The 26227-nt window shown below is 37.2% G+C and overlaps 2 protein-coding genes and 1 long non-coding RNA gene across 5 annotated transcripts; 1 reads left to right on the plus strand and 2 right to left on the minus strand.

The window, feature by feature from the left end:
- Nucleotides 1-4793: 4793 nt before the first annotated feature.
- Nucleotides 4794-25739, minus strand: LOC145553793 (uncharacterized). 3 transcript variants are annotated; one of them, XM_081612789.1, is made up of 3 exons: nucleotides 25485-25739; nucleotides 15482-15619; nucleotides 4794-6823 (listed from the first exon to the last, which is right to left on the minus strand). In XM_081612789.1, the coding sequence occupies exons 1-3, from the start codon at nucleotides 25546-25548 to the stop codon at nucleotides 5211-5213; spliced, it is 1815 nt and encodes a 604-aa protein (XP_081468915.1). In that variant the 5' UTR covers nucleotides 25549-25739; the 3' UTR covers nucleotides 4794-5210. The 3 variants fall into 3 exon arrangements, with proteins under 3 accessions (XP_081468915.1, XP_081468917.1, XP_081468916.1); XM_081612791.1 differs by lacking the exon at nucleotides 25485-25739 and having other exon boundaries at nucleotides 14777-15654; XM_081612790.1 differs by lacking the exon at nucleotides 25485-25739 and having other exon boundaries at nucleotides 14741-15654.
- On the plus strand, nucleotides 15380-17846 carry LOC145553803 (uncharacterized). The gene is made up of 4 exons (XR_014089850.1): nucleotides 15380-15444; nucleotides 15561-15665; nucleotides 17024-17125; nucleotides 17650-17846. It is a non-coding gene; the product is annotated as an uncharacterized LOC145553803 (long non-coding RNA).
- LOC145553799 (uncharacterized) lies at nucleotides 21723-24042 on the minus strand. The gene has a single exon (XM_081612801.1). The coding sequence runs from the start codon at nucleotides 23399-23401 to the stop codon at nucleotides 22442-22444; it is 960 nt and encodes a 319-aa protein (XP_081468927.1). The 5' UTR covers nucleotides 23402-24042; the 3' UTR covers nucleotides 21723-22441.
- Nucleotides 25740-26227: the final 488 nt, after the last annotated feature.

Here is a 26227-nt window from a genome sequence, read left to right on the forward strand (position 1 = left end):
GCGAAGTGAGTCGATCTTTTTTCCAGCCTTTGTCTCGTAAGCCTGACAAGTCAGTCAACAAACACAGGTTTCCAACACGTTGTGTGCATTATAATGTTTCATTTCTGATAAGGAGGAGGAGGGAAGCTGGCTGATAGCAGGGCACAAAAATAAAGACTTCCTGAAAAGATCAGAGTGTAAACTTTTTGGTAAATCCCGTTCTAATGTAAAATATGACAGATTACTGGATTAAGGAAATGCCTAGTATGCTATAACACATAATTTTTTTGAGAATTTGGAAACAGGTGCTTTTAATTTCCAAAAGTTATTGGAGGAGAGAATGGATTGCCTGAAATAATGTGTTTGCCCTCTATAAAATGGAAACAAATGAATTTACCTGCAAGTCTTTTGCTGTTTTATTCCTCTTATTATCAACAATAATTCCTGATTTTCATAACATTTTCTCTTTTTAACAAAGTTAGGATGGGGGAACAAAATTTTAAGCATGAAACTAATAAGCAAGAATTGGAACAACTTGAAAAATCTATTAAAAACACAGAAACGCAATTATTTAACAGTCCTTCAACCCAACTAAACACAGAACCTCTTAGGTTAAGAGCTAAATACAACATGCTATCTACAAATAAAGCAATTAAAAGTTTAATGAGACTGAAACAATTATTTTGAACAAGGTGAAAAGGCCAGTAAGCTGTTGGCTTGGCGTATCAAACAGGAACAAACAGATAAAGCAATAAACTCAATTCAAACAGCTGAAGGGGTGTTTACATCTGACCCAAAGAAATAACATGTTTTCTTTTTACTACAAATTGTATAGCTCAGAGTACTCACACCTGTTCCCCAGGCACAAACTGATTTCTTGGATTCATTGGAATTTACTCCCCTAGATAACGAATCCTTAAAATCACTTGATTTTGAGCTCAATGCACATTACTGTCTGAGGCTATATCCGGTATGAAAGGTGGTAAGAGCCCAGGACCTGATGAAATTCCAATTAAAATATAGACAATTTTTCAATCCAAAATGATACCTCCAATGCTTGACATGTATCAAGAATCCTTCAAAAAGGATCTTTCCCTCCTCACTTAATACACCAATCATCTCCCTACTCCTGAAGTCAGGTAAACCTGCAACTCAATGTGGCTCATATAGGCCAATTTCTCTTATTAATAATGATGTTAAAATTTTGTGTAAAGTGTTAGCTAGGAAGTTGTAGCTACTTTTACCCATGATGGTCCACCCTGATCAAAATGGCTTTGTACAAGGAAGCCAGGGTTTTCACAACATCAGAAGGGTGTTTAATGTAATTTTTGAGAAATCTGAAGTTCCAGACAATGCTCCCTGTCACTGGACACAGAGAAGGCCTTTGACAGGATAGAATGGCAATATATGTTTGCTGTTATAGAACGCTTTGGTATAGGAGGGAAATTTCTTAGCTGGGTAAAGCTAATTTACTCAAACCCACAAGCTGAAATCTTAACCAATGGTCTAATTTCATCTCCCTTTAAATTGAAACGTGTGACAAGGCAGGGCTGCCCCTTTCTCCTCTGTTGTCACACTGGCCATCGAGCCTTTAGCTATGGCAATTTGCAAACACGATAATATAACCGACATAAGAATAGGGAGCTTGGAACATCGTATAGCCCTGTGTGCAGACGATATAATCCTGTTCTGCTCTAAGTTGGGTAACACCATGCCCACAATAACTGATTTAATTAAGTCTTTTGGAGTTTTTTCAGGATATAAGGTAAATAATGCTAAATCTGAAATATTGTACTTATCAGAAAAAGAACGTCTCAATCCTCCAGTTTCAACTCCATATGTAGCATCAAAACAAGGATTTACCTATCTAGGTGTTAAAGTCACCCCTACAATAAACGATATTATTCCAACTAATTATTATCGCCTTACAGAATCAGTTATGCAATTAGTACAAAAATGGTCCAAACTACCCATCTCCTTAATAGGTCGTGTCAATATAATAAAAATGGCAATATTGCCAAAATTTTTTGAATGTTTTCCAATCAGTTCCACTCCCCCCCCCCCACCTTCTTCTTTAAGGAGATAGATAAAACTTTTTCCAACTTTATTTGGAACGGTAAGTGTCCTAGAGTGAGACTGCCCCTTTTATATTTGCCTTACGACAGAGGAGGTTTACCATTGCCCAATCTATTATGGTATTTCTGGGCAGCCCAGATCAGGGCAGCTATGTTTTATTTTATTTCCAGACAGCCCCCAGGGTGGGTTACAATGGAGTCCCAGCTGATCTCATTCCTATAAATCTATATTTGTATTCATCAGACAGGAAAAGCTTATTAAACAAACAAAAACTTTTCCGAAAAATACATTGCTTGTCTGGCAAAAAGCACTTGTTATTTAAGAGAAAAGCAACAACTATCCCAGTTCTCACCCATTTTTGGAAACGGGGACTTGCGTCCAGGTAGAGCGGACCCAGGTTTTAAACTGTGGTCTGCTAAGGGATAGCCAATGATCTTTTATAGGGAGAATATGTCATTCTAAGACCTTAAAACAAATATGACATTCCTACGAAACATTTCTATAAATATCTTCAAGTTCGGAGTTTCATTTTAATAATCTTGATCTCTTTGTCTCCATTAGAAGACATTATTGTAAGTCACCTATATGACAGAGGACAGGTGTCTCTTCTTTATTGCTTGTTTGTTGACAAATGTAAAGAATCTTCGGCCAACATCCTACAAGCATGGGAAACAGACTTAGGAGAGAGCTTGTCGAGTGAGGAGTGGTCAGAAGCCTGCACTTCGATCCATACACAATCTGCTAACACAAATTCCAAATTATTACAATACAAATGGTTGACTAGGCAATACATCACTCCAGTTAAATTGCATCATTTTAACCCTAATATTCCTGACACTTGCATTAAATGTACTTCCCAAAAAGGTTCTTTATTTCATTGTATGTGGCGTGTCCTCGAGTGTTGGCTTTTGGAAGGATGTATTGATTGTGATTGGTCAAATGACTGGTAAAAAGGTTCCTTTGAATCCTAAAATGTGCATCTTTAATATTTTCTGAAGACTTTGTTATCCCAAACAACTTGAGATCCTTACTTAATGTCTCTTTTTGGAAGCTAAACGCTGCATTGCACTCTTGGAAGAAAGGGTCATTATGTGGAATTTCCCAATGGACCACACAAATAACATTCTACTTTGTACTCGAGAAAATCAACTATTTTACTAAGAACAAGCTTGATAAATTTTGGGTGATTTGGTCTGTCTTTTGCCAAATGATATCCAACTCGATGGATGGAAAAGGATTGGTTATAAGGTCATATGGTGAGTCAAACTGATGTTTACGTTGTTTAGTCTATTAAGGGTCTGCAAACCCCTTTTTATCTATTCCCTCCCAGTGTGTATGTCCTTTAGGTTTTGTCTGGTCTAGATCTACATTTTAAGTATTTGTAAGTGAATATATGTATGTTTCTTGTTCTCTTGTTAAAATCAATAAGAATACATAAAAAAATATATATACACAAAATATTTTTTTTCAAATATCTGACTAAACTAAAATGGTCATGTGAGCACAACAATGTATATTTTCCTGGTGTTTGCTCAAAAGGTTTGTATTTTAAACACTGTAGTCGGTGGATGATGCCTGTAAAATCCCTTGTCCAGGAGCAGAGCTCAATACATTAAAATAGCTTAAACAATTAAAGAAATACTAAAATTATATACTATGACAATTAAGTATAAGTAGTCATATAAATAATTATAAAAGTATAAATAAATTTTGGTTAATTTGTTATTCTCTAGTTTTTTTCTTTTTATTCCCAAGTTGTTTGTCCCAACCATGTTGTGGTTGTGACAAGCCACATCATGGTTTGTCACAACCACAAACTGGTTGTGACAACCAGTTTTTACAAGGTTTTGTAAAAACTGACAATTTACAAAACTTTGATGAAATTTTGTGAAATAAAAACTTAATTTTGGTTTACTGTAAAGATTTCATGAACCTGATGAGCTACAACATGGCCTCATTCAGAATAACGTCATATAAATTGAGGTAGTTTGGCATTTCGTCAACTCCGTCAGATGTCAACTGTATCGGTTTTTGTGACTGAAATTGTCAAATCTCACTTAAATGTAAAATTAATTCATTTTAATGTATTTTAAATAAATTGAATTACTTTACATGTACCAAGTTTTTCAGTTTACTCACTAGTTTGTCACCACCTTTAGTTCTGTGGATTTTTTGTTTTAAATATTTAGTTTCTTGAGAAGCATTTGTTGGTAAAATGAGTAAAAATATCACTAATAGGGTCATTAAAAATTATTCTATATATATTTTTGTCAGGTGGTGATGAAAACGTTCTAGGTCAGGTCGATTGAAAGCGTATTTTTTTTTATGTTGCAACTGGGAGCCTGTAACTTAGCATCTTTACATTGTCATATGGTTGAGAAACAAAAATATATATTGGACTAGAACTAGACTAAAAATATTGAGAAAGATTGAGTTTTTTTCTAACTTCACCTTGGCGTTTCCTACCATGTGCAGTCCTCTGTCTTCTTCTTTGGGGTTTTATGATTGTCGGTTTTCATGTTATTGCCTTATCGCCACCTTGTGGATCCTTCGATCATTACATGTAAAGAGATCTCATACAGTGGCAATTCATTTTGGAAAACTTCAAATCTTTTCATAGTAATAATAGAAGACAGTTGCAGCAGAAAATAGAAAAATACAAAACAAAAAAAAAACACTTTTATTATAAGTGTATTAAGGTCAACACCCACCCACTTTCTCAATACGAATAGAAAAATACAAATCAAGTCCAATTTTGAGAGAATGTTCTGGAAGGGAGTCCATGTCCGGTCAAACTCAGTTAGTGCATGAAATAGTCAGTGGGCTCCAAAGCCACTTCAGCTATCAGCATCAGTACTGGCTCTCCTCAGGACTGTGTGCTGATCCCTCTGCTCTTCACGTTGTACATAAACAGGATGTTAATCAGTATTGTTTTTGATACAGAATATGCCAGGAAAACAAAACAAAGCATCTCTGAAGGAAAATGTGTTGTGGTTGCACATCTCCAAGAATCCAAATGTGAAGATCCAAATGATCACATTTAACAAATACAACTTTCAGCTCTATAGACATGAAACCCCTCCAGTCTTTCATTCTAGTGTTAAACCACATCCATTGAATAGTGAACCTCAACATAGAACGTGTGGAAAATACTGCTATGGCTTTTCACCTGTGTGACGCCTCATGTGGTGAGTTAAACTAACCTTGTGACGAAAACTTTTTCCACAGCTCCCACAAGAAAACGGCTTTTCACCAGTGTGAATCATCATGTGGCAAGTTAACTCCTGTTTTCTCCTAAAACTTTTTCCACAGCTCCCACATGAAAATGGCTTTTCACCTGTGTGAATCATCATGTGGCAAGTTAACTCCCGTTTTTGACTGAAACTTTTTCCACAGCTCCCACATGAAAATGGCTTTTCACCAGTGTGAATCATCATGTGGCAAGTTAACTCCCGTTTTCTCCTAAAACTTTTTCCACAGCTCCCACATGAAAACGGCTTTTCACCAGTGTGAATCATCATGTGCTGAGTTAATTTCTGTTTTTGACTGAAACTTTTTCCACACTTCACACATGAAAACGGCTTTTCACCAGTGTGAATCATCATGTGCTGAGTTAAATGCAGTTTTCGACTAAAGCTTTTTCTACAACTCCCACATGAAAACGGCTTTTCACCAGTGTGAATCATCATGTGGCAAGTTAACTCCTGTTTTCTCCTAAAACTTTTTCCACAGCTCCCACATGAAAATGGCTTTTCACCTGTGTGAATCATCATGTGGCAAGTTAACTCCCGTTTTTGACTGAAACTTTTTCCACAGCTCCCACAAGAATTCGGTTTTTCACCAGTGTGAATCATCATGTGCCGAGTTAACTCCTGTTTTTGACTGAAACTTTTTCCACACATCACACAAGAAAACGGCTTTTCACCTGTGTGAATCATCATGTGCCAAGTTAAATTCTGTTTTCGACTGAAACTTTTTCCACACTTCACACATGAAAACAGTTTTTCACCTGTGTGAATCATCATGTGGCAAGTTAAATTCTGTTTTCGACTAAAACTTTTTCCACACATCACACATGAAAACGGTTTTTCACCTGTGTGAATCATCATGTGCCGAGTTAAATTCTGTTTTCGACTGAAACTTTTTCCACACTTCACACATGAAAACGGCTTTTCACCAGAGTGAATCATCATGTGTCTAGTTAAATTCTGTTTTCGACTAAAACTTTTTCCACACTTCACACATGAAAACGGCTTTTCACCAGAGTGAATCATCATGTGTCTAGTTAACCTATCATTTCTTCTAAAACTTTTTCCACAGCTCCCACATGAAAACGGTTTTTCACCAGTGTGAAACATCATGTGCTGATTTAACTTCTGTTTTTGACTGAAACTTTTTCCACACTTCACACATGAAAACAGGTTTTGAACCGTATGAGTTCTCATGTGATCATCAAAAAAATATTTTAAAGCGAAACGCTTTTTACAGATGGCACATGAGAAAAGTTTTCTTCTTTCCTGATTTTGCTTCTCGGCTCCAGCAGCTTCCTTTAAGAGGACTTGGTTCCTGTTTGGTTCTGATTCAGTTTGGTGTGTTTGCTCATCAACAGGAACCAACATGCAGGTATCAGTCGCCTGTTTTAATTCAATCTGTTCTTCACCCTGACTGCAGTAAACTTCTTTTTCTTCCTGGTCTTGTTTTCCCTGCAGAGGTTCCAACTCCTCCTGGTCCAGAGTCGATCTTCTCTCTTGGTTAAACTGCAGGGAACCTGGAAAAGAAAACAGAGAAAAAGAGTTATTGTTAACTTTATTGAAGTAAGTAGGAGAAATCTTTCATTGTTTAAAACAGAAATCAACAAAAAAAAACACTTTAAAATTCAAAAGCGTAGACAGAGAGACAGATCAGTCGTCACATCCAGCGAACTAACGAATTTGCCACTTCGGCACAGCACAGAGGACGTCAGAGGATGAAAAACAATAGACTCCGAGCAAAACTCAGATGTCCCAGCTTTAACTAGCATGTAAACGCACCATCTACACACAAATCTTGGAGCTTCCCAGAAGCGTGAAATGAGTCTCAAAAATAGTTGTGCACTCGTAACCAGATTTGTGTGTAAATGCAGTTTTGTGTATGTGTACCAGGTGATTTGTGTGTACTTTATCAACATGTATAGGCGTAGAAGAAGGTTTATTTTATTTTTAAGTTTTACAAATCGAGTATTACACACACATAGATATTTTAACACACACACAAATCTTTTTACATACGCACAGATATTTTGAGACTATTTTCACTCCATAAGGTCTCAGTTTTATATGCTTCATAAAATTTATCATGGATTTACCGACACACCTCTAATGAAAAGTTTGACCAAATTTGTTAAGCAAATAACAATGTTTGACCATTGTTATTTGCTTAACAAACTGGAAAAAATAAACTATAAAAACAATCTTCAAGGTTTTTGGATATTAAACTTTTATCTACATACGAAGCATCACCTCAGTGTAGCGGTGGCTTCTTGATTTGACTTTTATAGAATATTTAGTTTGACAAACACATTATAAAATTTACAGCTACTAACACCACTATTAATATTGTATGTTTTACTAAACTTGCGCTTCGTTGTTCACATTTCTCCTGTTTTCTGAAGTAAGTCTCAGTAGTTAAAGGAGAGTGTTGGATAAATGTTATATTATCTTTTTCTACTTATTAGTTTTCATTCTAAATAATGTAGTTATCTATAAAAGTATCTCTTCTGTTTATGAATAGTGTGTGGATTTAGTAGGAACTTGTGTCACATATTTGTTTCATGTGGATTGTAAAACCACCCCCGTTCCAGGACGCCAGCAGACAGAGTTGCTGGTGTCAACAATGCATGCTGACCATTACCTTATAAGGAGAAGAAGGCCAGTTGGGGGCATCTGGAGAAGGAAGAGGAATGCATACTGTAAACCAGTTTCAGCCTGTTTGCTCCCCCACCTTTAGAAATCATCTGTAACCAGGGCTTTCCCTAAATAAAAAGCGGGGAGAGCGGAATGCAAGCCAGAGTTTGTTTGGGGCATGTGACTGGTTGCATCTCCGAACACCTCTCCTCGCAGCGAGTTGAATTCTAATCTCTGTCTCCGTGTTTCTTTTGCAGAGTTATATACTTATGTCAGGGGTTAAACCTGACATATACTTTGGTCCTTCGAGCCGGAGCTCAAGACACCTGAAGGTTGGTCCAGCACGCAAGGGGATCCAGGTGAAGTCTGTGGCCACAGCTTAAAAATCCTTTTCCAGGACTGGTTGCCCTTGTGGGGCTGGACCCCGGACGGTTGACGAGTGATCCAAGAACACGGGAGACAGTGAGTAGTTTTCTGTTAAAAAAGGCCTGAATGAGACGTGTGGAGCACGTAGAATTAAAACCCTGAGAATCCTAGGCACTATCAGGTAAACTGAGTAGTTAAATTCCGCAGGGAGGGCAGACTCCTCTAACTGATAGTTAGTTAAATTCTGTGTGGGACGGCGGAGTCCCCTACTGCAGTTAAGAGAAAAGAAGCGCATTCTAAAAGTGTGATTGTGTGTGTGAGTGAAGACTTCTGACTCTAGACAGAACTCTTATACCAAAAAACAATAGGAACCAAGTGATGAGATTTTGTGGATGCATGCAGGCAAGAAAGCTCCACTCTTTTGAGTTGAAGTGAGCTTTACCACAATCTAAATTATCATCACCCTATTGTAAAAATCCCAGTGTTTAGAACACAGTAGGTGTTGAAACCACACTGGGCTAAATTTAGTGGAAAACTAAGCGTAACACAGCTGAAAGAACTGCAGGACAAAATTAAAACAAAATGTAACGGAAAAGAGAAGCAAATGGCAAAGGAAGGTTATGAGCAGATAAAAGTCTGGCTCCAAATAGCAAGAAAGAGAGAGGATGAAGAGAGAAAGGCTGAAGAAAGGAGAGAGCGGGAGGCAGAAGGACAGGAGAAATATAAGGCAGAAAAGACAGGTTGTAAGAAGGAACCAGGGGAAGTAGCAAAGGTACAGTTATGTTTCATAGGAAAGAAGATGACAATGAAAGCACGGTGTATGCAGCTCTAATGAGAGAAGCAAGGCTGCAGCTGAGCAGAACACAAGGAGCTACTGCTCCTCCCCCACCAACACCAAGCACCCCCGCCACATCATATATAGCAACAGCATAAGGCAGAGGCTTGCTTGAAAGACCACCCTCATATGATTCGAGCCCAACACCCACAAGGACCAGATCATGGGGATCAGTGGGGGGATGGTCTCATAGGTTGGGAGGGCTATTATCACCTAACCCACCTCAGATGCCCAACCTCCATGCAGGAGATGAGGACTTATTTCCCATGATTGAAATCCCAAACCCAAGGGCAGGCCAAGATGGAGCTCTCCCAACTATAAGTGTTTATAGAACATGGACAAAGGATGATATAAAGAGAGCAGTAGATGGCATTCCACACCCTAAAGAAGACGTAGAGCAGTGTGTGGAGGATATGGAAAATCTTAGAAGAACCTACTGCTTAAATGGTGCTGAGGTACAACAGGTCTGGATGCAGTTAACCGGTCCAGACTGGTATCATGTTAAAGGGGATTATGACCCAATGAATAGAGTAAATGACCCCCTGGTGATAGAAGAGCAGGGAAGTGACACTTTAAACACTAAAGTGGGACATTTGCTCACCAGGATCAGAGCTAGGTATAGAAGACAGGCAAACTACACTGAAATCAGTAGGTGTAAACAAAAATCAGAAGAACCTTTTGATGATTTCCGTGTTAGAATGGAAAAAGTGTTTAAAACACACAGTGGATTACAGGAGGACGGTGCTGACCACGGGCCATACCGTCAGCAGTTAAAAAAAATGCACTACATGCAGGCTCTAGACCCGAGATAAACGGGTGGATAAATAAACATTATATAGGAATGAGTGGAGGAACACTGGGAGACTATGTGACACATGCTTTGCATGCAGAAAAAGTAACAAAAGCAAAACAAAAAATCCACACCTGTCTCCACCTTCTTCCAAGACACTGGAGATGAAATGGAAGTGTACTACCAAAGGGATAAGAACCGAGGAAGGGGTAGAGGAAGAGGGAGGGCCGGGGCCGTGGATTTGGACCCCGCCAAGGAGGGGGTCCGAGGGTCTGCTGGACATGTGGAAAAGAGGGCCACATTGCCAGAGAATGTCAAAGTGGAGCACAGGGGAAAGACCAACATCAAGCATGACTAGATTTAGGTCCAGAAGTCATGCTCAATTTAGAAGAATTATTTTTTGAAGAAAAAGTTAGACCAGAGGTTGAATTAGTAGTGATGGGAAAAAAGATGATCTTTTTATGTGACTCAGGGGCATGCAGGACAACTATAAGACACAAAATACCAGGAATGAGGTTGGGCCCTGAAAAAATAATGGTCAGGGCCGCACAAGGAGCTGTTAATAGCATACCAGAAACACAGCCAATCTGGATAACAGATCCAGAAGGAGAACAATGTGAACTAAAAGTGTTGGTACTGCCAGACTGTCCAGTAAATCTGTTGGGACGAGATGGCTTAGTAGCATTGGGATTAGCATTGATGACCTACACATTACTTTGTGGTACGAAAACTCTCCAGGCCCGGACAGGAAATTTGAAGACCAATTACACAGAGTAACCCCAGTAAAAGTCACCATAGCATATGTGTATTCTGATGTGTCAGCAACCTCAGCAGCCTCTGTAATCCTCCCAGAAGAGGTGAAGCAATTTTTTTGAGAAGATGGAGAACCTCATGACTATGAAGCTTTAGCAACCACCAAAGCTAAATGTAGAGCTGACCTAACTGATACACCATTAGGGTTTGGACAAATAGTATTTGTAGATGGATCCTCTAAAAAGGACGCGTATGGAAAAACTAGAACAGGATACGCTGTGGTAACATCCGAAAAAGTACTGTAGGCAGAAGCTTTACCACAAAATCTATCTGCACAAGCAGCAGAACTGATAGCATTAACAGAAGCTTGCAAACTAATGAAGGATAAGGCTGTAACAATCTATACTGATAGTCAATAGCATTGCCACGATACACACTTTTGCCCAGTACTGGAAAACAGGGAATGATTACATCTACGGTAAACCAACAATCATGCTGACCTGCTAAAGATTAATTAAGCAGTACAGCTACCTAAACACGTAGCAGTCTGTAAATGTGCTGCACATACATCAAACACAGACTTTGTATAAAAAGGGAATGCATTTGCAGATAAGCATGCAAAAGCAGCAGCAATGAGAGAAATAAAGGTTTTATGGAATGCTACTGAATCATTACAACAGGATGTTTTAAAAGACGTGCAACAACAGTCACCTACACAGGAAAGAGAATCTTGGTTAAAAAAAGGGGCAAAAGAAAAGAATGGAATATACACTTGACCAGTAGGAAAACCAATCCTACCAAAAAATTTATACAAATGGGCTGCAATATTGAGCCACGGTGATACACATGTCTCAACAGGGGGGATGGTAGGACTAGTATCTAAATACTTTACTACTTATGGATTTAATACTTATTCAAAATATTTTTGCAGAACGTGCCTCATCTGTGCAAAACACAATGCACAGGGAAACTTAAGACCAAAAAGGGGACAGTTTCCCAAACCAGAATATCCTTTTCAGCACATACACATGGATTTCATAGAATTAGATGCAGAAAAAGGAAATGAAGGAAAAAATATTGTCTGGTAATTATAGACTCCTTTTCCAAATGGGTTGAGCTGTTCCCAACAAAGACACCTGACGCATTAACAGTAGCTAAAGCACTATGCAAAGACATAATACCAAGGTATGGGATACCTGAGAGAATATACAGTGACAATGGAACGCATTTTGTGAATCAAATAATAAATAACATAGGGAAAGCATTTGAAATAAACCTAAAACACCATTGTGCTTATCACCCACAAAGTGCAGGCCTGGTTGAAAGAATGAATGGTACTATAAAAAACAGGTTGAGTAAATGTATGGAAGAAACAGGTAGACCATGGTCAAAGTGTGTAGATTTAGTCAAACTGCATATTAATATTACTAGCACCAGTGGGCTAACTCCCTATGAAATGCTGTTTGGAAGACCATATAGATTACCATATTTTGGAAATTCCTGGGAAACAAATGATGAGAGTAATCTAGCTGACTATATGAGAAAGATGTTAGAAAACCAGAAACAACCACCATCTGATGATGAATTCCCATCTGTCTGCCACAGGAAGCCTCACTAGTTGAACCAGGAGATTGGGTGCTAGTGAAAAGTATAAAGAAGAAGCATTGGCACTCACCTAAGTGGGAAGGACCCTACCAAGTATTGTTGACTACTGGCACTGCATTAAAGATAGCAGAAAGAAATACTTGGATACACTTAACACATTGCAAACTGGTGATACGGAGAGATGACTAAAATTACATTTTTAATAATAGTGTTCAACTTGTAATAGTAATAAGTGTTGTAGTGATAGCAATTTTTTTTACTTAGTGTAGTATTGTGAGGATTTCAAAGACCTCCAGAGAAAAGTCCAGCTACAAAGGGAGTTGCATTTATAGTATACAACTGTCTCAAACCTGGTGAAGATTGTCCACAACTCTGCCGAGAGGTGCTTAGGAAATCATCATAATCTACAATGTTGACCAAAAGAAATAAAGTCCTACTGGGACTAGGGATACTGATCCTAGCCATTGTAATAACAATTATTTTTAGTTTTAAGATAAGACCACACCAGGTAGCGAAAAGAAGATCCTTCCCAGTATGCAGGATATGATTTTTATCTGGATAGTCATGTAAGAAACACCAGGGATTCGTGGTGGGGAGACACTTTTATCACTACGTCTCGCTCATGGAAGCCAGACTCATATGGGTGGACGGATTTAGCAAAAACATGGAGGAAAATTGTTACAAATTTAACAGTAACCACAACCTCAGTGTATCTCACCATTAACTCAACGGCAATGCCCCTAAATGAAAAAAAATGTTCAAAGATTAGATTATGCGCATGGGCACCAGGTACTGACCCATGTTGGGAGCTAAGACTGTGTCCTTTGTTCATGGCCAACATGGCAAAGGCATCAAACGAGACTGGAGGAAATTTAACTCCCGCAGGGGGACAAAAAAAAGAATTAAAGCTATTGTTGTAGTAGACTATAAATTGCCTATTGATGACTGGTTTAGGGTAACCACAGGTATATCTGCAGAAAGCAATAACTGGCTTTTAATGGCTGAACAAGCTGCAATTGCAGTTAAACAAGAATGTAGACAGAATCAACTACATCCACTACAATGTTCAGAGGTTAGGCAACAAAACTCAGGAAGGATTTGAGGCCGTCCACGCTCAGTTGTCTGCTACCTCCCTCATGGCTTTCCAGAACAGGATTGCGGTTGACATGTTGTTAGCTGAGAAAGGAGGCGTCTGCAGTCTTTTCGGAGCTGAATGTCATGTTCTAATTCCAAACAACACAGCGGCAGATGGTACCTTGACCAAGGCTATTGATGGCCTGAGAAGCCTGAATAAGAAAATGAAAGACCATTCAGGAGTGGACACTGAGATGTGGGATGCATGGGCAAATATGTTTGGAAAATACAAAGACTTGGTAGCCTCAGTCCTAATTTCCATAGCTGTCTTTGCAGCAATCTTAACAATGTGTGGATGTTGTTGCATTCCTTGTATAAGAGCACTTCTAAATAGATTGATCACAACAGCAATAACTCCTATGGAAAAGCAGCTTTATGCACTGTTGCCATTGGATGACGAAGCACTGGAAGAAGAAGATGCAGCGGACCCTGATGGAGAAGAACTGTCACTGCATCTGCCAGACTTGTATCCTGATCCTAATGACTTTTAAGAGCTAGATGTAAACGATAACTGTTGACCCTTTTTCTCCTCTGAGTGTAAATAAAAGTACTTATAGTGAACTGGTGTTTGAAAATCTGAAACAGAAGAGGACACTAAGTGATTTGAGAATAGATACTTTTATGATAAACAGGAGGGAAATGTTGGATAAATGTTATATTATCTTTTTCTACTTATTAGTTTTCATTCTAAATAATGTAGTTATCTATAAAAGTATCTCTTCTGTTTATGAATAGTGTGTGGATTTAGTAGGAACTTGTGTCACATATTTGTTTCATGTGGATTGTAAAACCACCCCCGTTCCAGGACGCCAGCAGACAGAGTTGCTGGTGTCAACAATGCATGCTGACCATTACCTTATAAGGAGAAGAAGGCCAGTTGGGGGCATCTGGAGAAGGAAGAGGAATGCATACTGTAAACCAGTTTCAGCCTGTTTGCTCCCCCACCTTTAGAAATCATCTGTAACCAGGGCTTTCCCTAAATAAAAAGCGGGGAGAGCGGAATGCAAGCCAGAGTTTGTTTGGGGCATGTGACTGGTTGCATCTCCGAACACCTCTCCTCGCAGCGAGTTGAATTCTAATCTCTGTCTCCGTGTTTCTTTTGCAGAGTTATATACTTATGTCAGGGGTTAAACCTGACAGAGAGGAATAAAAAATTTAATTTTCTCTCTACATAAATAAGCCATTGGCACAGCGTAATATTCATGTCTGCGTTCTAATATGTTAATAAAATATTTATACGGTAAAAGAACATTTACTAAAATTATCCTCACAGAGAAAGGTGCAGACATTAACCTTCGTCCAAACGCTGGTGTTTCCTACCTAATGGGTGGAAGATTAATGAAAACAGTTTTTCACCTGTGTGAATCATCATGTGTCTAGTTCAGGGGTGTCAAACTCCAGTCCTCGAGGGCCGGTGTCCTGCAACTTTTAGAAGTGCCTCTGCTGCACCACACCTGAATAGAATAATTAGGTCATTAGCAAGGCTCTGGAGAACTGAGGAGGTAATTAAGCCATTTGATTCAGGTGTTTTGTACCTGTGGCACATCTAAAAACTGCAGGACAGCGGCCCTTCAGGACTGGAGTTTGACACCCCTGGTCTAGTTAAATTCTGTTTTTGACTGAAACTTTTTCCACACTTCCCACATGAAAACGGCTTTTCACCAAAGTGAATCATCATGTGTCTAGTTAACCTATCATTTCTTCTAAAACTTTTTCCACAGCTCCCACATGAAAACGGTTTTTCACCAGTGTGAATCATCATGTGCTGATTTAACTTCTGTTTTTGACTGAAACTTTTTCCACACTTCACACATGAAAACAGGTTTTCAACCGTATGAGTTCTCATGTGATCATCAAAAACATATTTTAAAGCGAAACGCTTTTTACAGATGGCACATGAGAAAAGTTTTCTTCTTTCCTGATTTTGATTCTCAGCTCCAGCAGCTTCCTTTAAGAGGACTTGGTTCCTGTTTGGTTCTGATTCAGTTTGGTGTGTTTGCTCATCAACAAGAACCAACATGCAGGTATCAGTCTCCTGTTTTAATTCAATCTGTTCTTCACCCTGACTGCAGTAAACTTCTTTCTCTTCCACTTTTATCTGATGATCTTCTTTCTTTTCCTGGTCTTGTTTTCCCTGCAGAGGTTCCAACTCCTCCTGGTCCAGAGTCGATCTTCTCTCTTGGTTAAACTGCAGGGAACCTGGAGAAGAAAACAGAGAAAAATTGTTATTGTTAACTTTATTGAAGTAAGTAGGAGAAATCTTTCATTGTTTAAAATAAAAATAAAAAAACACTTGAAAATTCAAAAGCGTAGACAGAGAGACAGATCAGTCGTCACATCCAGCTGACATTTGGAGAATTCTCATATCAACGGATTTTAAAAAACATATTTTTTCGCAAAATTAATTGTAGCAGGGATTATTGTTTATATTTAACAGTAAATTGCATTATGTCAATATGTTATTTGTATTACTCTAAATTACATAAAAATTTAATTTTAGTCCACTTTATTTGTAGGTTAATAGTTGTTTAGTTTTTGTCCATTGTTATTTACTTTTCCAATTTAAACAGGAAGAACTGTGGGTCCATTTTCCATCACTATAGAGACTGGTATCGGACCAGCATGCACTGGGTTGGGCCTCTAGGTTTTGACCAGAGCAGCAGAGGAAACAATGAAAAGTAGTGATGATGAGATGAAGCTTCATGAAGCCCTGAGGAACTCCATCCAATCACTGGACTCCTGAGCCGATGCACCGCTGTGCTTCATATGCTCCACTGTGACATCAAGTGGACAATATATGTGAAATAGGCAAAACAACATGAAGCCTTACAATAAATAAACAAGTAAAAAATGTTTGTGATTCTGATATATAAACTCTGATTAATCTGGTTGCATAAAAAATGGCTGGATCAAAAAGAAAACGGGGAAAAACAGGAGAGAGGGTTGTGATTGGCTTGTTATTCGCTACGTCACCAGAGACAACGATTTATGACAAAATATAAAAACTAACTGCTCGTGTTTAGGTGAGTTCTCCTTTTTATATGCTTCATAAAATTTATCATGGATTAATCGACACACCACTAATGAAAAGTTTGACCAAATTTGTTAAGCAAATAAAAACAATCTTCAAGATTTTGGGATATTAAACTTTTATCTACATACGTAGCATCACCTCAGTGTAGCGGTGGCTTTTTAATCCGTGTATGGTTCGTTCTTTGGTTTTTTTGTTTCAAAATAAAATTAGAAAAACCAAACAAGCATGTGTTCTTTTTTGTTTTTTCGTTTTTTAAAACAAAATTAGAAAAACGGCAATTGCAAAAATAAAGAAAATGAGCTATCAATTTTTGTTTTCATTATTTAATTTTTGGCAAGCGGTCTGACCCGGAAGTTCTCTCTGTCCGGCTTTCGCAGGGACCGAATCACACACATTATGCAGGCTGCAGGGACACAAGCTTGTTCATTTCAGGCTATATACTGTAGTATTTTCTCCCAGCCGCAAGTCAGTTTAAGTAAAGCTCCTGTGAGAAACAAATAATACCGGACAGCTGGTCACCGAGAAAAATTGTTAGCCTGAGTTTTTAGTTAAGTTTTTTATTTTGAAAGGCCAGAGCACCGGGGAGTGGCTTTCCACTGCAGCCATACCCGTCTCGTCTCTGGACCAGCAAGATGGCTTCCATTGCACTGCGCCTCCAGCAGCGACAAACAGTAAGTACACTATTAATTTGTCACAAAAAGTTGTTTTAAGATGTTTTTAGACTAGAAAGTAGCCCTTATAGCTTAATTTACGGTTTGAAATATACTCCGGCGTTTTCGGAGCAGCGTAGCTCCGCTAACGGGGCAAGGCGGCTCCAGGCTCAGCGGCCGGGTGGAGTGTGTTTACCCCGCTAACCAAGGTCTGGGAAAGTCACCTTGTCTATTCTGCTGCTTGATATCTGATCGTAGCTTCTCAAAGTGTAACATGAAGAGTTTAATGTGTTTGCATATATACTATTAGATACGTGTGTCAAAATATAATATTCCTCTCTGCAGAGTTCGATATTTCTGAAGATGTTAGTATCTCCTAATCATTGACATCATCCGATACTAGTTACTAATATTCCCTTCCTCTGATCTTTTTGTAGTTTGTAAATTCATATTATTTATGTGTGCGAAATATATTCTTCCCTTCGATTGGCTTCTTATGTGAAGTGTGAACTTTTTTAAAATATATTTTTTATTGTTTCACGCAGGCAGCTCTTAGGAGGAGAGGCCTCAGCTCCAGGTTTGGATGCAGCTTCCCAGAATCTCCCAGTGATCCTCTTCCTCCTCCTGACATCGTCTTCTTCGCTGTCTCCTCATCTTTTATATACATAAATTATAGGAATATTTTTTCATGTTTCCCCAAACATTGGCTGAATATCTGCGTATGTTATTGTAATAAATAAATTTATGAAAATGTTTTGTCTGTTTATTTTGTAAGATTTGAGTTTAAAGCTCAGATTACATAAAGGTTGATACAAATTAAATATTTGTTTCTTTTTATGTTTCTTGCTTATAAATCCAGAGCTAAGAAATAATTAAAAGTATCAACTCAAAAGTTGTTCATTATGTTTAGTCAGTTGAGTCTAATAAGTTATAATAAATAGGACACGCTGGAGGGACGATGTCTCTCTGCTGGCCTGGGAACACCTTTGATTCTCCCGGAGGAGCTGGAAGAAGTAGCTGTACTGCATTCATCATTCCACCAAGGAACTGCTTTTTTCTTACCTTTAACTTTGATTTTTGGGATACTAGAATTAGCAACATTTAAAATGTGTTCTGTTATCTGACATTCTTCAATGTTACCTTTTAATGTAACCATATGGCTGTTTTTTTTCACAATTGATTAAAAATTTTAGCCAATTAGTTTTATTGAAGCACCATCTTGTTAATATTAAATTTTGCTGCCTATTTACACTGTCATTAATTATTGTACTCACTAGAAAATGATCACTCCCTAATGTAGACTTCCTGTTAATATATCATCCATTCCATCTCATTTCCAGTATTCCCTCCTGATGTAGAAGCCATGTTGCTACAGTCAATGTACAGTTTATGCAATCCGCCAAAATCAAATCCTACCGCCTTCGTTTGTTCGCTATTTCACTCGTTTCTCCTTCTTCCCGCTCCACTCCCAAGCTCCTTTGGGGCTTTATGATTGTCGGTTTTCAATCATAAAATGACCTTTTAGAATCAAATCTAAAAGTTGCAACTCCAAAACCGACAATCATAAAGCCCCAAAGGAGCTTGGGAGTGGAGCGGTGGTGCTTTACCGCCACCTTGTGGATCCTTCGATCATTACATGTAAAGAGTTCTCATACAGTGGCAATTCATTTAGGAAAACTTAAAATCTTTTCATAGTAATAATAGAAGAGAGTTGCAGCAGAAACGAGAAAAATACTACTAAAACAAACAAAAAAAACCCCACTAAATTATTGACGACAACCATAATTTCTGAAATAAAGATCAATGTATGTATATTAGTAATGCATATTAAATGTAATTATTTTTATGCATTCATAAAACTTTTCATTCAGGTGTGTTAAGCCAGAATCAAATCTAAAAGTTGCAAAACAACGACCCTTATCAACAGGCACAAAACAGGTCCTATGGATAAAGCACAAAATTTGAATAAAATATACAAAAAATATAATTTTTTCAAATATCTAACTAAACTAACCTGGGTCATGTGAGCACAACAATGTATATTTTCCTGGTGTTTGCTGAATTTTTTTTTTTTATTTTAAACACTGTAGTCGGTGGATGATGCCTGTAAAATCCCTTGTCCCGGAGCAGAACTCAATACATTATAATAGCTTAAAACAATTAAAGAAATACTAAAGTTATATACTGACAATTAAGTATAAGTAGTTATATAATTCATGATAAAATTGTCAATAAATTGAATTAAAAATCATTTTTATTTTCCAATTCCATTAAAAGTTGTCCCTAGTTTTTGTCAACACCGTCACAAATGAAAAAAAATAAAATAAAATCAGGCATTATTGGGGGGCACCAGAACTTCTGAGGACCCCATGGCCACTTCCCTTCTCTTCCTTTGCTGAGAGGGCTAGTTAGCTCCGGTTAGCTTATGTTATTCTTTAGTTTTTTCTTCTTTTTATTCCTAAATTGTTTGTCACAACCATGATGTGTCAACACCATAACTGACAATTTACAAAACTTTGATGAAATTTTGTGAAATAAAAGCTTAATTTTGGTAAAATGTAAAGATTTCATGGACCTGATGAGCTACAATATGGCCTCCTTCAGAATAACATCATATAAATTGAGGTAGTTTGGCATTTCGTCAACTCAGTCAGATGTCAACTGCATCAGATTTTTTGTGACTCTTTCAGTGAAATTGTTGTCAAATCTCACTTAAACGTGCAATTAATTAATTTTAATGTATTTTACATAAATTGCATTACTTTACATGTACCAAGTTTTTCATTTTACTCACTAGTTTGTCATCACCTTCAGTTCTGTGTCAACTCCGTCATGCAGTGTCAACTCCGTCAGATGGATTTTTTGTTGTTTTTGTTTTAATATTTATTTTGTTTCTTGAGAAGCATTTGTCATTAAAATGAGTAAAAATATCACTAATTGGGTAATTAAAAATTATTTTATATTTATTTTTGTCAGATGGTGATGACAGCGTTGTAGGTCAAGTCGATTAAAAGTGTAATTTTTTTTTTTTAAATTGCAACTTGGAGCCTGTACCTTAGCATCTTTACATTTCCAAAACATTTGTCTTATTTGCATACATAAGGTTGAGAAAAAACAAAAAAATATTGGAAAATTAAAACCCATTTTGTCCCTACTCTCAAGAATCACTGAAATGCACCATGAAGCTTTCTGATTCAAATGATCCCTAAGATCTGTATGTTGAGTCACATGGAGGTTAATACCGATGGCCGATAAGCTCCAGTGATGTAATAACTCAACTGTGACCGCAGCTGCAGGTGGTGGTGAACTTTTACATCACCCTATTTTACTCATTTGTTATTGTCAGGATTTATAGTTACACTGGGTTTCAAAGAATAATGTCTTTTTAAAAGATCAGACGCACAAATAAATAAATAAAGGAATAAAACTCTCAGTATGTTATCACTTTACCAGATTGAATTAGTTCAATTCTGCTGATATTTGATTCTCGTCAAGCACTTTTCACCAGGAAGAGGCAAAGGCAGGCGGAGAAAAGGTAAAACTGAGATTGTTTGGGTTTCTTTTCATCAACTGCCTCTTGTTTACATGCTTAAGATCCTGCTAATAAGGTTTGTTTCTAAAGTGTTTCTCTCAAAACAGGTCTTTAATAGAGTGGTGGTAATATTTTAAATTGCATAAAATTAAAATTTGAGGGACAAATTGCTTTGCATGTTTGTAGAACTGTAATTAGACTTTCTCTGACTGGATTTCTGCCAAAATGTTTATATTTTGCTGGCACTGATTATGCAGAGTAAATATGAATAATATTTCTGACCCTGAGACATAATAATGAGTTTTCCAAAGCAGCTTTCATAGAACAACAAAGAACATTAGCTCATATTTGTACAAATTGCATTGCTTTTTTTAATTTAAAGAAGCATTTGTTTACATTTGCAAAACACTGTGTTTATATTTATGTCCGTCTGAAACAGTTGCGTGTTGTGCAGAGTGTAAGCACTGAAAGGAAATATTGCTGTACATCAGACGGCTGATGATGCAGATGGTTTTCTGAACAGCAGCTAATAATTCAGTGCTACGTCAGAGATCTGATGTTGGTGCAATCTTACAGATATTTGTTTCCCTGTAATTTTGGTCATTTTATATTAAAATGTCTTCTGGGGACTTTTTCCATGGAGTGACTTCAGTTATGTATTAAACACAGGCTGTCCAATAAGTTATTAATTTAAGAATAAAAATATTTAGTCAGGGATGGATCTCCAAATAGTACAACAGGCACAGAAAATTAGTACGACAAAGTTTGTGTACAGACAAAAAGTCTCATTTTAACATAAACTGTCTGTCATTTTGGTAAAAACATGTTTATTCTTCATTTAGTGAAGTAACTCAAAGAGTGTAGTAAGTAGCCAGAAATATTTAAGAGTAGCAGTATTCATAATATTACTCAAGTAAAAGGTTCTCCATCTCTTTTTCAACTAAATGTAACTTGAGTAAATGTAATATACAACTGAGTCACAGCCAAAAAACGTAACATCTTTTTATAGTCATAATAGAAGACAGCTGCAGCAGAAAAGAGAAAAATACAACTAAGACAAAAGACACCAAATTATTGATGACAATAAAAATCCACCATGCTTTCTTACATTTTCCATAAACATGTTTATTTATTTATTCACAAAACCTTTACTTGGGTAGAGTTAAACTGGTTAATATAATCTGAAACAAATAACAGCATCAGTTACAATCTCATCTTGTTTTGAAGAGAAACCTTATCAGATAATTTTTTGTATGTAGATGTATCTGAGAATGCACAATTAGTGCATAACAGCACATTGTATGTTCTATTCTAAGTGTGTTCAACAACATCCACCCACCCACTCTTTCTCAATACAGGATAGAATAATACTAATCAGTCCCTCACGTCCAGTCTTGTGAGAATGTTCTGGAAGGGAGTCCATGTCCGGTCAAACTCTGTTAGTGCATGAAATAGTCAGTGGGCTCCAAAGCCACTTCAGCTATCAGCATCAGTTCTGGCTCTCCTCAGGGCTGTGTGCTGAGCCCTCTGCTCTTCACATTGTACATAAACAGGATGTTAATAACATACAGTTGATCAGTATTGTTTTTGATACAGAATATGCCAGGAAAAGAAAACAAAGCATCTCTGAAGGAAAATGTGTCGTGGTTGCACATCTCCAAGAATCCAAATGTGAAGATCCAAATGATCACACTTTCAACTTTTCAAGTTTTATAGACATGAAACCCCTCCAGTCTTTCATTCTAGTGTTAAACCAAAACCATTCAATAGTGAACCTCAACATAGGACATGTATGGAAAATACTTCTATGGCTTTTCACCTGTGTGACGCCTCATGTGGTGAGTTAAAGTTGGTTTTTGATTAAAACTTTTTCCACAGATCCTACATGAAAACGGTTTTTCACCAGAGTGAATCATCATGTGTCTAGTTAACCTATCATTTCTTCTAAAACTTTTTCCACAGATCCTACATGAAAACGGTTTTTCACCAGAGTGAATCATCATGTGTCTAGTTAACCTATCATTTCTTCTAAAACTTTTTCCACAGCTCCCACATGAAAACGGCTTTTCACCAGTGTGAATCATCATGTGTCGAGTTAAATCCCGTTTTTGACTGAAACTTTTTCCACAACTCCCACATGAAAACGGTTTTTCACCAGTGTGAATCATCATGTGCTGAGTTAAAGCCTGTTTTAGACTAAAACTTTTTCCACAGCTCCCACATGAAAACGGCTTTTCACCAGTGTGAATCATCATGTGCTGAGTTAAAGCCTGTTTTAGACTAAAACCTTTTCCACAACTCCCACATGAAAACGGTTTTTCACCAGTGTGAATCATCATGTGCTGAGTTAAAGCCTGTTTTAGACTAAAACCTTTTCCACAACTCCCACATGAAAACGGCTTTTCACCAGTGTGAATCATCATGTGTCGAGTTAAATCCCGTTTTTGACTGAAACTTTTTCCACACATCACACATGAAAACGGCTTTTCACCAGTGTGAATCATCATGTGTCGAGTTAACTTCTGTTTTTGACTAAACCTTTTTCCACACTTCACACATGAAAACAGGTTTTGAACTGTATGAGTTCTCATGTGATCATCAAAAACAGATTTTAAAGCGAAACACTTTTTACAGATGGCACATGAGAAAAGTTTTCTTCTTTCTTGATTTTGCTTCTCAGCTCCAGCAGCTTCCTTTAAGAGGACTTGGTTCCTGTTTGGTTCTGATTCAGTTTGGTGTGTTTGCTCATCAACAGGAACCAACATGCAGGTATCAGTCTCCTGTTTTAATTCAATCTGTTCTTCTCCCTGACTGCAGTAAACTTCTTTCTCTTCCTGGTCTTGTTTTCCCTGCAGAGGTTCCAACTCCTCCTGGTCCAGAGTCGATCTTCTCTCTTGGTTAAACTGCAGGAAACCTGGAAAAGAAAACAGAGAAAAAGAGTTATTGTTAACTTTATTGAAGTAAGCAGGAGAAATCTTTCATTGTTTAAAACAGAAATTAAAAAAAAAACCACTTTAAATTTTAAAAGCGTAGACAGAGAGACAGATCAGTCGTTACATCCAGCTGACATTTGGAGAATTCTCATATGAACGGATTTTAAAATCATATTTTATTGCAAAATTAATTGTAGAGGGGATTATTGCTGATATTTGACAGTAAACTGCATTATGTCAAGATGTTTTTTGTATTACTCTGAATTCTTCTATTCGGTGTTTGTTAGCTTCTGTTAGCTTCTTGGCGCAGCTGCGTTCTCCAGTCACTGGTAGCTAAAATCACGATACCCTCACTGTGTATCCCTCTGAAAAATGAACCCATTTAAATAAAGAAATAAAGGAATCCCTCCAGGGGTGATACCACGATAGAGAGCGTTCATTTTATAGCGTTAACACCGGAGCTGTAAGTGGTCCGGTATGAAACGGGGGGTGATAGAACAACACAATGACGATTAGGAGGCGCAGCAGGTGATGAGTGAATATTATTCGTCTTATATTATTCGTCTTATAATGGATCTAGCAAGAGGAAAGAAACTAAAGTGGACATAGCAATAAACCAAGAGGATAATAATAATCAAATGAAACTAAATGGAAATGAATGAAGAACAAAATGCAAGAATAAACTAAGAAACTAAAGTAAATACAGAGGAATAAACTGGTATGGCAAGACCTTTCGAGCAATAATTAATACAGAGACAGTATGGCAAAAATAAACAGACACTATTTCCAGATAAAAGGTAAAATAATATTGTTGAAATGTTATGGGTTTGTTGAGACCACATCTAATACTGAGAATAAATATATCTTACAGACCATAACAGTAAAGAACTGATCACTTATTTATGTTTTTAATTAGATTTGATATATTTATTTCTTCAATATTATTTTTCATGTCAGTGTTAGTGTCATGAGGCTGACGACTCCATGACACTTTGAATTTGACTCATTAGGATTTGATTAAGAACAAGATTTGTTCTTTGTAATTTCTGTCCAGTAAAACTATTAATCTATAATCAATAGACATGTCTACATAAAGATATAATCCATGTTTCTGTCTCATATTTGTATGGCATTAAAAGGACCTGGAACTTTTGTTTTTCCACTGAAGGCTCTGGTTTGCACAATAAATGCCATGTGGGTGAAGTTTTATGGATGATACTCTGATGTCCCATTCTCCTGAAGGCAGCACAGAGCTGCACCACCAGAAACTGACAGAAATACTGAAGAGAAGAAGAGTTATGATTAATGTAGTTACAGTTCTATCCATGTTTTAATGTTGCAGAGCTCAGTCATTTGCAAATAGTTCAAAGTTTAAACTGGCATGTTGTTCATCTTTTATCTGGTCATTTTGTTCAACATTTAACAACTAGAAAATGGCACAAAATAAGAATATTTTTTCCACTCTGATTGACTGCTGTTAGGCCTACATATTTTAAGTTGAATGTTCATTTATTGCATTTTTCGTAGACACTTGTGAAAATAATTTCTATTCCCATGGCTTTTTTGTTCTCTGGGAAATTATTTTTGATGATAAATACAGAAACAAGCATAAAAATCAAAACATCTACAATAGTGATAGTAATATTAATGATAAAATAATGGTCAGTGCAAAGTAGCCTACAAATTCTTTGGTGGGGGGCGGTGAGGGACCTGGATAAAAGCTAGGGGGGCGCTAGCCCGAAAAAGGTTGAGAAACACTGCTCTATATAAATAAGCCATTGGCACAGCGTAATATTCATGTCTGCGTTCTAACACGTTAACAAAATATTTATACGGGAAAAGAACATTTACTAAAATGATCCTCATACAGAAAGGTGCAGACATTAACCTTCGTCCAAACGCTGGTGTTTCCTACCTATTCGGTGTAAGATTATCTGGGGGGTCCGGGAGAAATCCAGCAGTCTGCGCTGATCATCCATCTCTTCCTCTGACTTGACGATTATTTCTTTAAACTCTGAATGTTGCTTCAGCAGCAGTTAACAGGAGCTTTTTTGATAAACTCGTTAAAACTGGACAGAAGATAGTTTTCAGAGAAACACTCAAACATTCAACACAACAGACCACGTGCAGTCCTCTTTGTCTTCTTCTTTCCAGGTTTATGATTGTCGGTTTTCATGTTATTGCTTTACCGCCACCTTGTGGATCCTTCGATCATTACATGTAAAGAGTTCTCATACAGTGACAATTCATTTTGGAAAATGTTAAATCTTTTCATAGTAATAATAGAAGACAGTTGCAGCAGAAAAGAGAAAAATACAACTAAGACAAAAAAAACCCACTAAATTATTGACGAAAACCATAATTTCTAAAATAAAGATAAATGTATGTATGTATGTATGTATGTATGTATGTATGTATGTATGTATGTATGTATGTATGTATGTATGTATGTATGTATGTATGTATGTATGTATGTATGTATGTATGTATGTATGTATGTATGTATGTATGTATGTATAATAAATGTAATGTATATTAAATGTAATTATTTTTTAGTCATTCATAAAACTTTTCATTAAGGTGTGTTGAGCCAGAATGAAATCTAAAAGTTGCAAAACAACGACCCTTGAAGACTGGAGTTTGACTCTTTAAATGAGT

The sequence above is a fragment of the Poecilia reticulata genome, chromosome 11, assembly GCF_904066995.2.
Source record: "Poecilia reticulata chromosome 11, P_reticulata-male-v2, whole genome shotgun sequence".
Taxonomy (NCBI): Eukaryota; Metazoa; Chordata; class Actinopteri; order Cyprinodontiformes; family Poeciliidae; genus Poecilia; species Poecilia reticulata.

Bases quoted from the DNA above. Each gene is read 5' to 3' on its own strand.
- LOC145553799 (XM_081612801.1), bottom strand. From the start codon at position 23,401: ATGTTGGTTCCTGTTGATGAGCAAACACACCAAACTGAATCAGAACCA.
- LOC145553793 (XM_081612789.1), bottom strand. From the start codon at position 25,548: ATGGATGATCAGCGCAGACTGCTGGATTTCTCCCGGACCCCCCAGATA. The intron at 15,620-25,484 runs GTAGGAAACACC...TTTCTTCTCCAG, and splicing joins GATAATCTTACACCGAATAG to GTTCCCTGCAGTTTAACCAA. The intron at 6,824-15,481 runs GTGAAGAACAGA...TTTCTTTTCCAG, and splicing joins AGAAGTTTACTGCAGTCAGG to GTTCCCTGCAGTTTAACCAA.